Source organism: Rissa tridactyla, chromosome 5, assembly GCF_028500815.1.
Source record: "Rissa tridactyla isolate bRisTri1 chromosome 5, bRisTri1.patW.cur.20221130, whole genome shotgun sequence".
In the NCBI taxonomy this organism is placed as follows: domain Eukaryota; kingdom Metazoa; phylum Chordata; class Aves; order Charadriiformes; family Laridae; genus Rissa; species Rissa tridactyla.
The window spans coordinates 49309173-49321781 of NC_071470.1; the positions used below are offsets into that span (position 1 = coordinate 49309173).

Below are 12609 nucleotides of genomic sequence, written 5' to 3' on the forward strand. Positions count from 1 at the left end.
CCTTGGTTCTTCACATCCTGGGGGAGGACTCCAGCCTCTCCATCTGTTCTCTGGCAGCTCAGATCGTCCTGACATTGAGAGAGAAAAATATCATGGCTCCGATTTACCTCATGAACCTTGCACTACAGGTTCTGAAGAGCATGGGGGAGGTGGCACCCATCTTGGGGACACAGATCTGAGCAGCAGTCCCAGAGCACCGGCTGGGGCCCCAGAGCAGCAATCCCAGTTCTGGGATGCCCTGCATGCTGGGGCTATCTGAGCGTGCTGGGAAGTCTGGGTTGTTCCTGACATCTCCCCATTTCCTGCAGAGCAGCTCCACCCCTCCGGCACATCCAATCCCATTATTGCGCTGTTGGTTCACCCCTCTGCTCTGTTTTTTGCTAAGAAACAACTCTGACTTTTCAGCATATGTTGGTGTTTGTTCTTTGTGAAGCCTAAAGGGAAACCACCTCAGCCACAAAGGGATCGGGATCATCCTGAGGGTGTTAGGACATCCACTCTTCCCGGCGGCCAGTGGCAATGCGGATCATACTTTATCTCTGAGGCAAAGTACCAGTTGATATTCTGGCTTCATAACAAGGATCAGAAAAGCTGTAGCTGCTCCTGCCACCTCCAAAAGGAGATGCCAGGGCAAGAACTAGCTCTCTGCAGGGCTTGCATATCATGTGAAAGGGGAGGGAAGGGGGATGGCATGCAGCCCGAGACCTTTTTTTCCCTTCACTGTCTACTGTGCGTGATCCTTGGAGCTGCGTACCTCTTGTCTCAGGAGCTCTGTGGTGAGATTGAGGAGAACCAGCGTGGGGATGGTCTCCAGTGCTGTCAGTCCTTGTTCTAAATGTCCAAAAACCTAAGAGTACAGGTGGATCTGTCCCCATCTGGCCTTGGTCTCAACACCAAAAGAGACAAAGAAGTTCCTAATAGGATTCTGCCTTGAAAATAAATTACCTCTTTTGCCACCGCTGGCGCAGGGAAGGGCACAGGGATGGTCCCTCACCTGCACCAAGTTCAGCTGATGTGGCTGAGCTCAAGAGTTGCAAGGCCATACTGCAGGCAAAAAAAAGTCACTTGCAGAAATTTCACTTAATTTAATTTACTGCCAATTACTATACCTTTTTAATTACTGATCTGGGTATCGAGAAGCACAGAAGATACAAAAAATTACACAAGCACTTATGGAAATGCCTTTCCTCCCCCTTCCCCGGCAGAACTTCAGCCCTCCTTGAGTGGGGTCCCGGCTGCAATACGAGACTTCTGCACTGTCCTTAAACTACTGGGATGCAGCCCTTTACTCAGGGAGACAAAAAGGCCTTTTCCACAAGCGGCAGTGGGCCATCTACAGGCAGCGGTCAGCAAATCTGTACTGGCAACAAGCAGCAAAAAACCAGGGTGGGACAGGTGCCTGAAAATACGGGAAGGATTTTTGCATTTTTGTGTTTTAATAAACCATTGCATTTATTTCTTTATTCCTTTCTCATTTAGGTACTTTCATGTCCTGCCTATCACAGCCAAATGTAAAGTCCCGAGGTTTGTGGTTGATTCTGCCTTATTAACACCGCAGGGAGACAGAAACTATCACCTCTGTTTTGTGGACGGGAGCTAAGCGGCTTTCCTAAGGTCGCAGAGAGTCTGAGGCAGGAGGTCAGTCCAGGCTTCCTGAACCCTATTTTAGTGGCCTCCATTCCTATTTATGTGCATTTTTCTAGAGAAAAGATAAACAGTGTCAGTCTGAATTTAACTGTTTTTTTTTACTTTCAATGTACACCTTTCACTTTGCAGTGTGTCCTGCAGCAGATCAGTATAGGCTGCATTACCACAGGCAAACAAAAGTATTCCCCAAACAGCACTATAGTCCACCAAGAAAGCAACTATAGGCTTTTTGAATACTAGCCCGAGGCCAGTATGTGAGTCATATCTGCTTGAATTTCATGCCCGGAGTTTGCTCTGACAGTGGTCGGCCTGCTCTTCTCACCTGCTGTACTACCAAACAATTAATTCCTTACCCAGGAACTGCTGCTTGTTTAGTACATGGAAATGAAGCAAATAATGCTCTCTCACATGCTTCGCTATGGCTCACACGCTCGCTCTAAGACCACGCTTCCACCGCCCGGCGTCTGATGGTATAAAATGAGAGGCATGAGCAATGTGTTAACGTTTCCAATGCTGCTGTGGAAATTAATTTCTGCGTCTTGAAACGCAATGGCATTTTTGCAGAACCATAGCAAGGAATTGCTTAAGCAGGCACTGCAAAGGCCTTAAAAAATATTTACTCAGCAAAGTCAATACTGGGCTCCATGGATTGGGCAGAATGAGTCCTGTGAAACCAGGCTGTTGCTGCATGCCATGCATGCCAAAATTGACATGGAAAAAGCTTCTCTCCGCTGCTATCGCTTGCTCTTAAAATATACCCTGCACAAATAGAGCAAAATACAGCTGGCTTCTCTGCAGCATTTGCTCTAACGATTTTTTCCATGGGGTTTTGGTCCCCTACCTTCTTATAACCAAATAACCCGTCCAAACAATGTGGCAAGCTTTTCAACATCACAATAGCTTGAAAAGCTCAGTGAAGAGTAGAAGCATTCACAAAAGTCAGACTTGACATATTTTTTAAAATAAAAATTTCTTTTTTAAATGAGCACAGTTCTTACTGTAACTTTAGGCACCAATTTTGCTCTTTTTGTTGAATAACAGACTAATCTAAATATTTTGAAACGTTCATCAAAGGGAGGGGAAAACCTTACTTCTTCTCCCCCTTCAATATGTTGGGTTTTTTCTTCCAGAAGGAAATTCCAGGGTATTCCTCTTTGTACTCACACTGTTCATATGCCTAAAATAAAGCATATATCAACTGAGCTTTTAAAAAAAATCCACGAGCTTTCCATTTGAATTTGTCTGGTTTTTCTTAGCTGTATCTCACAAAGAAGAGTCAGGTCTTATAGACTGATTTTCTTGGGGTTTTTTGGCTGTTTAGCATGAAATACTGCTGGTGGCATTGTAAGAGCAATAGCAACTGGCTTCATGTCACTCTAGAGATGACTCTTCAAATCACTTTTCAAGTCTGGCCCAAAAGAGGACCTATTGCTTTCTTACACGGCACATTTTTGAATGAATGCGCAGTTTAAACAGCTTAACTGCAATAAATTTCTACCATCACAAGTATCTCTGTGAGTCTGTTTTGTTTTTTTTTTTCTTTATTTATTGGAGAGAATAGAACTTTTCCTTTATCTCTGGTAGATGAAAAGGCCCAGTAGCTTGGTCTGAGTGTTGGGGCTATGGGGCTCACCTTCCCTTGTCACTGAGAAGTGGCAGAACCCATTCTTTCCTTTCTGCGACCAGGGGTTTGAAAACTGGGATGTCCCCACCGCTACCCTGTAACAAGTGAACCAGGCAAAAGCCAGGGCTTTCTGTGAAGGACTGAGCTGAGAGGCAGTGAAGAGAAAGGACCAAGCCTCTGGGAGCACCTGGGGATTTTGCTCTGTGGTGCATCCCAGCATGGCACATGTGGCAGCTCAAAGAGGCTCTTATCTCAGCAGCTCACTCTTGCTGCCTTCGAAGCACGTGGTAATGGCACAGGTGTCTGGCAGGGCAAATAACCAACCCCAGCTTTTTCCACCTGCACACAAACCTTGGGACAGAGGTGCTTGAAGGGGTCAGCACTGATGAATGCAAAAAACATGCTCTTCTTCCTGCAGATACCTCTGTTTCCTTCGCTCTGCTCTATTTTTTTGAGGTCCTGCCACATATAAAGAGGAGCCGGAGCAGCCCTTGGCTCAGTCCTTTCTCCAGGCATCAGAGACAGCTGAAGAAACAAGGTGCTCCATGTGCTGGGCAGACCTGCTTCTACTCCCTGCAGCCCCATACCGACTGGCAGCTTTCCCCTTCGCTGCTCTCTTCCACCATCTCTGTGCAACGGGGCACCTCTCTCTGACTGCCCGGTATGTGGTCATCACCCCTGCCACCGCGCTGAGGGCAAGTCATGCCTGTGGATGCTTTCTGGGGGCTCTCCTGGCCAGAGGTGCAGCGGGACACATGGTAGTAAGTCCCTGTTGACTTGGGTAGGGACGTTTGTATAGCTTGGATGTGAGCTGTCGCCATTCCCCTCTCTCTGCATTGGAGCCAGCTCAGGGTCGTTAAGGACAAAACAACCAGACCGGGCACTGCAGTATTGTGAGATGGGTTTAGGGCTGTACCAGGATGAGCACATGGGCCAGGGGAGCAGGGCAGGGTATGGGGACTGTCTCTGGTGTGATTAGGATGGGGGCCAGACAGGGTCAGCAATATCTGCCCCAGTCCTGTCCCCTCCCCGATTCCTGCTTGCACTCAGGATGGCCCTGGTGTTTCCTCAGCCCCGTGAGAGGCCGAGGCAGACTACAGAGGGACTGTGGAGGCTGCAGAACCCAGACTAACCTCTGCTATCAACACTGTGGTGGGAGTTTCAAGCCGCGTTTGCCCCAAAAGGCAGCCAAAGGGCATCTGGTCTCTTCTAGGTATATATTCCTCCTCGCTGGAGGATGTCTCCTTGCTGGTACAGCCATGGGCAGCTACGCCGTGTTGCTCCTCATCCCTGCTGCTGGCTCCGTGCTCGTCCTCCTCTCTGTCAGCCCAGCTCGCGCCCACACCTGGGTCTTCGCCCTCCAGATGTCCTGGCAGACGCTCTGCCACCTGGGTCTGAGCAGACAGGAGCTGAACCTGCAGGATGCCAGGTAACTCCCCGGCTCTGCCTCCTTCCTGCTCTTCCCCTCAGTGGGCTGGGGGCCCTCCTGGTCATTTTGTGAGGGTGGTGGGCCCCCCCGGAGCCACACTGGCTTGCTGTTCCATCAGTCTCCACTCTGGCTCCGGCCTCATCGCTGTGCGTGGCCGATGCTGTAGGCATGGCAGCGCTCTGGGGACGTGGGACAGCACATCCCACATGTGCTGCCTTGTGCCTGTGCCTCTGATGCTCCCTTCGAGGGACTCTCAGCAGCTCTCAGGTTCTCTTTCCTTCCAGGCCAGCCATCACCCTCTCCACCATCATGCTGCTCACCCAGAAGGCTACATCTCTGGGCCTGGACATCCATGAAGGGGTCGTGCTGCTCCAGCAGGGCCAGGGGCTTTTGCAGCGTGTGCTGCCCCTCTGCAGCTACCTGCTCTTTTTCCCAGCCCTCCTCGGAGGTCCCCTGTGCTCCTTCAGCAGGTTTCGGGCCCAGGTCGAGTCCTCGGAGGCTCTCCCCTGCCGGCTGAGGGCCGTTGGCCAGCGGTGCCTCTGTGCCCTGGCCCTGCAGGGGCTGCGGGCCGGGCTGGCGGCAGGGCTGGCCGGCAGGCAGGGCTGTGCTGGCCTGGGCTGCCTGCCCTGCCTCTGGGCACGGGCCCTGCTCCTCAGGCTGGCCTACTATATGTACTGGGTGCTGGATGAGGCCCTCCTCGAGGCGGCGGGCTTCGGGCCAGAGGCGGGCCAGGGAGACCTTTCCCTCCACGACCTGTGGATGCTGGAGACCACCCACCGCCTGGCCGTCTTTGCCCGAACCTGGAACAAGAGCACGTCCCGCTGGTTGAGGAGACTTGTCTTCCAGCGCTGCCCGGCCCAGCCGCTCCTGGCCACCTTTGCCTTCTCCGCCTGGTGGCACGGCCTCCGGCCCGGGCAGGTCTTTGGTTTCCTGTGCTGGGCTGTCATGGTGGAGGCTGACTACCGCATCCATCCCTTCCTCAGTGCCCGGGCCACCTCCCAGAGTGTGAAGATCCTCTACCGTGGCACAACCTGGGTCTTCACACAGCTCATCGTCGCCTACATCCTGGTGGCTGTGGAGACCGAGAGCTTCTCCATGCTCTGCCTGCTCTGGACTTCCTGCAACAGCATCCTTCCCCTCTCCTATGGCCTCACGCTGATGCTGCTGCTGCTTGTCAAGAAGCCAAAGCAGAACTGAGCCTCTCCCGGGCTAACTTGTGCAGCTGGTGGGGCATGTCCCTGCACACATGAGCACGCAGGGTGAGAAGTGCTATTGGCCAAACAATCTCATATAACAGCATCTCTGGAGAACCAGGTTGGCTTTTAGTCCTGAGATATCCCCCAGCTTTGAGGAATGCTCTGAAGCAGGGAGGCGAGGTCACCAGACCGTTGGGCAGGAGGGCTTCTAGCAGCACTGCCTTCCCAGAGGTCATCTTGGGGGTTTGGGTCTCAGCCTCATCTCACATAGGAAGCACACAACCTCACCACCAAACTCATCTGTGCTACAAATGCACCAGTTGGCAACTGTGTCCAGCTCCTGGGAATCTGCCCTCCATGGCAAGAGCAGGCACTGTCAGAGAGCTGCCTTGCCACCTTTTTTGTGTGCACGGACCACTGGGAGCCTGGGCACAGGGAAAGGGGCTGGCAATCTGTCTGGGGGCAGCACAAGGCAAGAAACATCCCTTTCCCCACCCAGCAGTACTACTGAGATGCATGGGTCTGCTGTGCTCCTCCAGCAGTTCCCCCTCAGCACTGTCCCTGTGTCAGGTGGACCCCAAACTGTGTTCCCAATTAGCCATCTCTTGCAATACCCACCCCCCATCAAGTGGGTGACATGCTTGGCCCCCAGAGCACAGGGTCAACTGTGTCCCCTGCTACACAGGGAAGAGGGGGATGATCCATCCACTCCACCATTCTTGCAGAGGATCCTGGGCATGGGAGCAAGAATGCCTGCTAGGAAAAGGAGGGCTACTGCCCATGGTATGCTGAGGACAGCACAGGCAATGGGGAGTAAGCCAGAAAAGTCCTCAGGCTCGGCTGTGACATTCAGATGAGGCTTAGGTGTCACATTCCCCACGATACACAGGAGAAACCCTAATGCACTTGTCCAGTTCATGCCTAGGACCCAAAAGCCTAGGCCTGTTCAGGCTGGAGAAGCAGCGTGAACTACCACTGGGGAACGTATCAGGAAAGCATCGACCTAAGAGTTTCTGTCTATATGAGAGTAAGAAGCCACCCACCAAATTTCAAAATAATATAGCTGAAAATGCTGCAAGACTACTCTTGGTCTCTTGTCTGCTGGACATGCTGCTGCAGGGTCCCAAGACCAACACCAGAACTGGTCTCAAGTGCCCAAACTCAAGGGAAAGCATTTTGATCAGGTTAACATCCCACGCTGTGCAGATTCTGTGCCAATACCTGTATCAGTGTTTGTCACTAAACTGAAACTAAGTACAAAAAATGGACCCAACCTTGGTTTATGTGGATTGGCTGCATGCTTGACTACTTCTTGAGTGCCACTAAGTACCCAACGCAGGCCTTGAAAGCCACTTCCCACGCATACAACGTTCCCGTTGCCAGCACAGCTTGGAATTGTCATGGCTGGGCCCTGTCTCCTTCAGTGCTGTCCTGCAGAGTTGTCTTCAACTTATTCCCTATATCCATACTTAGAAACTGAGTCATGTCTTCATCTGATCTCTGAAAAACATGCTGGGCTCCTTCGGGCAGGTTCTCCAGCTGTTCCATCACTCTGCTGACCCACATGAGACCACATACAGCAACCCAAGGCCAGACTTTCCAGGGCGATGTGTCCAGGATGGTCCATGGGAGAGTGATTCCCAAGCCAGAAGGCTCCTGCCACCTATGTTGGAGGGAAGTGGACCCAAGAGTCAGACACAAGAAAGCCAGTTTATAAAAAAAATTCCTGACAGCCGCAGTTGGAGTCGTCCCACATTCTTTCAGCAGGTAGGGGCGTGCATGGCCTCCTCCCTAAGGGGATCAGGGGAAATTCATTGCAAATGGGTGCCCAGCCAAGGAACCATCCCCTCCCATCAGCAGCAGCCATAGCCAAACAGATTGAAAAAAAAAAAAAAAGCCTGGAAAAGTTTCACAGAAAGTGTACGAAGTGTCAAAAAAACCTGAGGAATTAAAATTCCCCCAAGAAAGTAGGCTGGATCTGAAGGCGAATCAAGGCTGAAGGAAAGCCTTCATGAATTTCTCCCTGTTTCGAGCTGGGAGGGGGGTAGCTCAGCTAGTGACATCCTGCCTCAGCTAAGCTGATGCTGGACTCTCTCCATGTGTCCCAAACCTACCCCTTCTTCAAGGGCTGCAGAACTGGTGCCAGAGCAGGGCAGCTTACCTCTGCCTTGTTTTGGGGTGAAAAAGTAAAAGCAGCCCACAACCTTTTTGAAAATCAGTTTTTCTGAGTAGCAGCTTGGCCTCTCTGCCAAGCTGAGTGGCTGCTATATGCCTGGATGGAGGGAAAGGGGCCAGAGGGAGGCCAGGCCGGCTTCTCTTTCTTCCATCATGCTGCTCTTGCATCACATCGGTTGGAGGAGCATGTTCACAGTGCACCCAGCCTTATGCATTTCTAATTCAAACACCAGCAGCAATAAGACCATCCCAGACCACAGGCCAGTGGCCCTGGCCTTTCACATGCCAGCTCATCTCTCGATAAAGGGCTAGACACAAGGGACAGGTGAATTGCCAGGTGAAGGCAGGGAGGTGGAGGGATGGGGAAAACAAAGCAACCTGGCCCTGACTTCCCCCCACAAGGCCTTGGGGGTGAATTGGGGATTTTCCATTTCATTAACTTTACAAGGGGTAATTCCCAGCACGCAGCATCACCCTGATGAACAGACCCATCCTGGGCTCTCTCTCACCCTTTCACAATCAACAGCCTGCGTGGCTGCACCACTAGACAGTAAAGCCATGCTGTGTTAGTATCCAATGAAGGTAATAGGCAGCTGATATTGAATTGCCCACAGTGGAAAATACAGCTGATACACAGAAACAAACAGTAATTTTTGTTCTTAAAGTGAGAAGCAAAACGGATGCCAAAAACCATGAAAGAAGTAAATTTGAAAGCCCCTCCTGGTTCTCCATTGCAAAGGAGCATTATGTGAATTGCTCTTGCTTCCCAGGAGAAACAGCCAACCGTTTGTCCCTGTCGCCCACTCCGGAGAGGGGTGGTGTTCCCAGGCAAAAAGGCTCTGATTCTTTAGGGGAGATGAGGATGAAAGGACTGTCCCACAGGCACAGAAATTAACTCAAGTACCTTGAGTTCATTAGAAACATGCACACACGCAGGCTGGAGTTTATTAGTCCACAGACTTACCATACCATACAAAAAAAGAATAAAAATCCCCCCAAATAGGGGCAGGTTCCCAGTTTTGCCTGCTCACAAATTAACAGTGCTGAGGGTACTAAACGTGTCTTGTGCCCTCTGATCGGAGTGCGGGGCAGGAGCTGAATGTGCATTCGCAGACGAGATTCAAGCCTCTCGCCTATAAAGGGGCTGTGCACCTTTAGCCTCAAGGCAACCGGGAGCCCTCAGCTGCCTCCAAGACACATCCAAGGTCAGAGCAGCTGCAGCAGTTTTAACGTATGTGAGAGGGAGGCCGGCTCAGCAGATGCTAAGTACTGGCAGCACAGCCAGTCCTCCAGTTCGATGCTCCGCTCCGTGTCCACAGCCCTCTCTGCGAACTTCATCATGAGCAGGGCACGCTTCATGTCCACCCAGTTCTGAAGCACCCGGCGGAGGGCTTCCTCGTGGCTGAGGGACTGCTCAGTGAGGTCTTTCCGGGGCCCCCAGAGCAGACACTGCAGCATCCGCTTGGCCTCGGTGATCCGCACACGCTTGATGGGATCCGCTTCCAGTAGCAGGTGGGCCAGCTGCTGCAGTCCCCTGGAGTAGATGGACAGGCTGGGCAGAGCAGGGAGGTCCTCAGGGCTATACTCCTGCTCCCTGAGGTGCACCTTCTCCTCAAAGGGGTTGGGCTGGTGCAGCAGCTCATAGATGAGAATACCAGTCTGAAACTCGTCAAACTTCTTGTACTGAGAAGCTGACACAATCTCCGGGGCCAGCCGGGCCTGACTCTTCTTCAGTTTGGAGTCTCCAGTTCCTGACTTCTGTTTGGCTTTCAAAAAATTGCTGATGATGAGGCGGGGTAAGTGTTTGTCATCTTTGGCTTTCACACAGCTCATGGGGGACTTGCAAGGGACAAGCAAGAGGTTCTCCAGGCACAGGTCACGATGGATGATACCATGCTCTTTGAGATGCTCCAGGCCATTGCAGAGCTGGAGGAGCAAGAAGCAAACGCGACGTTCATACAGCTCGGGCTTGGCTTGGTGCAACATCACAGAGTCCCTCACAAAGTCAGCGGTGGTCTGGCTCGGCACCTCCCGGGTAATGACCACCACGCAGTCGTGCTCACTGGCAGTGCGGGAGGGGTGGAGGCCATCCCCAGGCATGCCTTTCCCCACATCTGAGGCCAGCAGCATGCTGGAGGGGACGGAGGCCACAAAATGCCCACAGTCCTGCTGGATGTTGAAGTGGACTGGCACTGCAGGGCTGCAGTACGAAGCTGCCACCTTGGACTCCTGGGTTTTACAAATCTGTAAAGAGAGTCCAAAAGAAAAGTCTCATCAGCCATTGACAGAGACAGGGCAGAGACCAGAATTTCAGAAGTGGGTTCCTAAACTGAGATTTACAGATGCTAAGGAAGACATTAGTAGAAGCAGGGTGCGTGTTGGTCCCTTCAGTACTTCAAACTATCTCTTGGCCTGAGGCTCTCTCCTGCAACAACCCAGCCCTAGCAACCAGATGGCTGGGTCACGTTTCTGGGCATGCTTCCTTTGCCAGGCAATGCCCACTACTTGCAGGAAAGGAGGAAGGTAATCCTCCCATGACTAACTTCTGGAGACTTTGTTTCATTGCTGATAGAAGCAAGATAGCTTTTACATATTGGATGTCATTGAGATTCCCCCCTGCAGCCCAGGACATGTTCTGCAGAGGGAAAAGTAAAGGCTGTGGCAGATGATGTGCTGCCTCCATCTCTAGAGATGGTTAACACTTGCCTGGACAAAGCCCCCACGCGATGTGACGTGACACAACTGCAAGGGTGGCACCATTTGGAGTAAGGGGTGGACAGAGACCTCCAGCACTTTCTTCCCACCTAACCCTTGTCTGATCCTAAGCCCTGGAGCCACTTTCACATCCTCCTCAACCACTCCAGTTCCTTGTGTCAGTGACTACTCTCAAACCCCTGTTCAACGGCTAAGAGAAACCAGCAACAAGCTGCGCTTACCAGCACAGGGAAAAAACACCTGAGAGAACGCGGGAGCTAACAACAGGCTTAGAAATAAGTGAGAGTGCAGCAAACTCGAGGGGAAAAAGCTTTTTATAATCTGGATTCTCTTAAACCCACATGACTTTTATCTTCGTTTTGTTCTGTATTTTAGCTTTATGACTGCATTAAAGACTAAACAAACTCAAACTCAGGTTTATTATAGGACTATCCATTAGCTTATGGGGCCTTCTGGCATTTCTATTATACAGTACTTTTTTTTTTTTTAATTTAGCAATGTATTTATATCTTACCCACAGGAATCAGCAACAGGCTGAAACTCAGCATAAAAGGCTTCAAACCCTGGAGCGTGCCACTGCCAGTCACAGCATGCGTGCAAAATCGGACAAGAAATCAATTTTGCCTCCAAGTTAAACTAAATGCAAGAATAGAGAGGAGCTGGAGAAGCGGGCTGCTTTTGTATTCCTCTAGCAAGGGTTTGAATCTAGCCAGTTGCAGGTAATTCACTCAGATGAGACAATACTGTGGAGACAGGGCATTTCAAATCCCTATTGTCCTCTCTTTTCTAAACAAAAATACCCTGCTGTGGCTGCATGCTTATTTTGTGGAAAGACAATCTTTGGAGAGCTAGGCAGAGTGCAGATTAATGCAGTGGGATGCAGAAAGACACAGAAGGTCCCCAAAGGTGGAGGAGGCCTTCCAGCCCACTGATGAACAAACCTACTTGTTCCTTCCCACACAGAGATGTGTAAGGCTTAGAAAAGGGGGAGGAACTCCTGCAGGAGAGAAGTCTCTGGAAGAACAACTGCAACCAAATGAAGACAGGGAGATCGTCCCCAGACAGCCATTCTTCATGACTTTGGCTGCACCAGAGACATCCTCCATGCAGCAAGCTCCAAGTAGGAGCCTGGGGCTCGCTTAGTCACGCATCTTTAAGAGGAGAAAGAAGCCAAGGTGTGGAGCATAGCTTGGCTTAATTTCTCTAAAGCTATTTCATGTAACCCTGGCTCCTTCTGAGTGTTTTATACATAGCCGTGTCTGCTTGTACACGGCCCAAACTCTGGCTCCTGCTCCTCAGCAGGCTCCTTGGGCTCAAGTCAGATCCTCTGCCCACAAGCGCTCCAAGTCTAATTTTAACTACAGGTCTCTGATCTCTTTCATGTTGGAAAATCTGTATAGGAGCCAGGAGGGATAGCTAGGAATCAGCCAGTTGTAAAGTTTCACAATTATTCTCTACTTTGGCTTCCAAAAGGAAGGTGGCACACAGGAACATTGCAGAAGGTGTATGCATGCATACGTGTAAACACGTACACAACTTCATTTTACCCTGGCGCAGAGTACGGCCCTGTTGGAATGGTTTTGGCTTTGTTAAGGTGCTTTGCAGCATACCAAGGGCACAGAGTAATCCCACATCACATGCAGGGACCCAAAGTGCAGTCCCATTAAGAGACTGAAATGTGCTGTTTCTGCCTTGGCAAGAATTCATGCACTACAGCCATAGAGCTGAGCCTCTGAACCCCACCTAACACAGCAGGCAAAAGCAAAGGTGTGCGAGTGCCACAGGGAACCGCAGATTGAAAAGGAGCACACCAGTTCACCACG

The 12609-nt window shown here is 51.1% G+C and overlaps 2 protein-coding genes across 4 annotated transcripts in view; one reads left to right on the forward strand and one right to left on the reverse strand.

Annotated features, from left to right (window-relative positions):
* Window positions 1-3680: 3680 nt before the first annotated feature.
* On the forward strand, window positions 3681-6010 carry MBOAT4 (membrane bound O-acyltransferase domain containing 4). Its single transcript, XM_054203359.1, has 3 exons — window positions 3681-3932; window positions 4485-4700; window positions 4985-6010. Exons 1-3 carry the CDS (start codon window positions 3817-3819, stop codon window positions 5895-5897), a joined length of 1245 nt encoding a protein of 414 aa, XP_054059334.1. The 5' UTR covers window positions 3681-3816; the 3' UTR covers window positions 5898-6010.
* Window positions 6011-8893: 2883 nt separating this feature from the next.
* PRAG1 (PEAK1 related, kinase-activating pseudokinase 1) overlaps window positions 8894-12609 on the reverse strand; it is a 49169-nt gene continuing 45453 nt past the window's right edge. For 2 of the 3 annotated variants that reach the window (XM_054204032.1, XM_054204031.1), the window contains exon 6: window positions 8917-10315. In XM_054204032.1, coding sequence (XP_054060007.1) covers window positions 9278-10315 — 1038 coding nt within the window. In that variant the 3' untranslated portion in view covers window positions 8917-9277. Of the gene's footprint in view, window positions 10316-12609 lie in introns of all 3 variants that reach the window. The other variant, XM_054204033.1, reaches the window with a different exon arrangement.